The sequence below is a fragment of the Phaseolus vulgaris genome, chromosome 11 (genome assembly GCF_000499845.2).
Source record: "Phaseolus vulgaris cultivar G19833 chromosome 11, P. vulgaris v2.0, whole genome shotgun sequence".
In the NCBI taxonomy this organism is placed as follows: Eukaryota; Viridiplantae; Streptophyta; class Magnoliopsida; order Fabales; family Fabaceae; genus Phaseolus; species Phaseolus vulgaris.
Window position 1 is genome coordinate 32,795,026 of NC_023749.2, and position 617 is coordinate 32,795,642.

At 45.1% G+C, this 617-nt stretch overlaps 1 protein-coding gene across 1 annotated transcript; it reads left to right on the forward strand.

Annotated features, from left to right (window-relative positions):
* Window positions 1-378, forward strand: LOC137805540 (uncharacterized). Its single transcript, XM_068605487.1, has one exon. It carries the CDS (start codon window positions 1-3, stop codon window positions 376-378), a length of 378 nt encoding a protein of 125 aa, XP_068461588.1.
* The last annotated feature ends 239 nt before the right edge of the window (window positions 379-617 follow it).

The following is a 617-nucleotide window of genomic DNA, read 5'->3' on the forward strand; positions in this document are numbered from 1 at the left end:
ATGATCCCAGTCGAGATTCATGAGAGCTCGCCACGTTACCAGAATTTTGTGGCTGAAGAATCCAACGAAGAGAGGCGAGTGAATCTGGACTTATTGGACGAAGCCAGGGAAGAAGCAAGAACAAAGGCTGAGGCAGTTAAGAGAAGAGTGGAGCGACAGTATTGCTCCAAGGTGAAGCCCCGGCAATTCCAGGTTGGTGACTTAGTCATGAGGAAAGCTCACCCATATGAGCTAGAGAACAAATTGTCTCCCAAATGGACCGGACCCTTCAGAATCACCAAAGCCAAGGGGAATAGTTCATACAATCTAGAGACTTTGGAAGGAGGTCCAATTCCGCGCAGTTGGAATGCGGCCAATTTGAAATTTTATTTTAGTTGAGTTATGTTAGTGGAGAGTAATGTAATACGATTTGTAAAGGGGACACTCTTTTTCCCTCTCGGGGGTTTTTTAATGAGGTCATCCAAGTAAAAAAAGAAGTTCGAGAAAACTTTGTCTCAGTTTTTTCTCTTCTCGCTCGAAGTGTAAGACCAAAGGTTAAGGAGATAAAAGACAAAGACTCAAAGCAGCGTCAGGCATTGCCAAGATAAGGCATCGCCAAGACGAGGCGCCGCCAAGAT

What these genes read in the sequence shown, in the direction of transcription:
- LOC137805540 (XM_068605487.1), top strand. Translation starts at nt 1, where the DNA reads ATGATCCCAGTCGAGATTCATGAGAGCTCGCCACGTTACCAGAATTTT.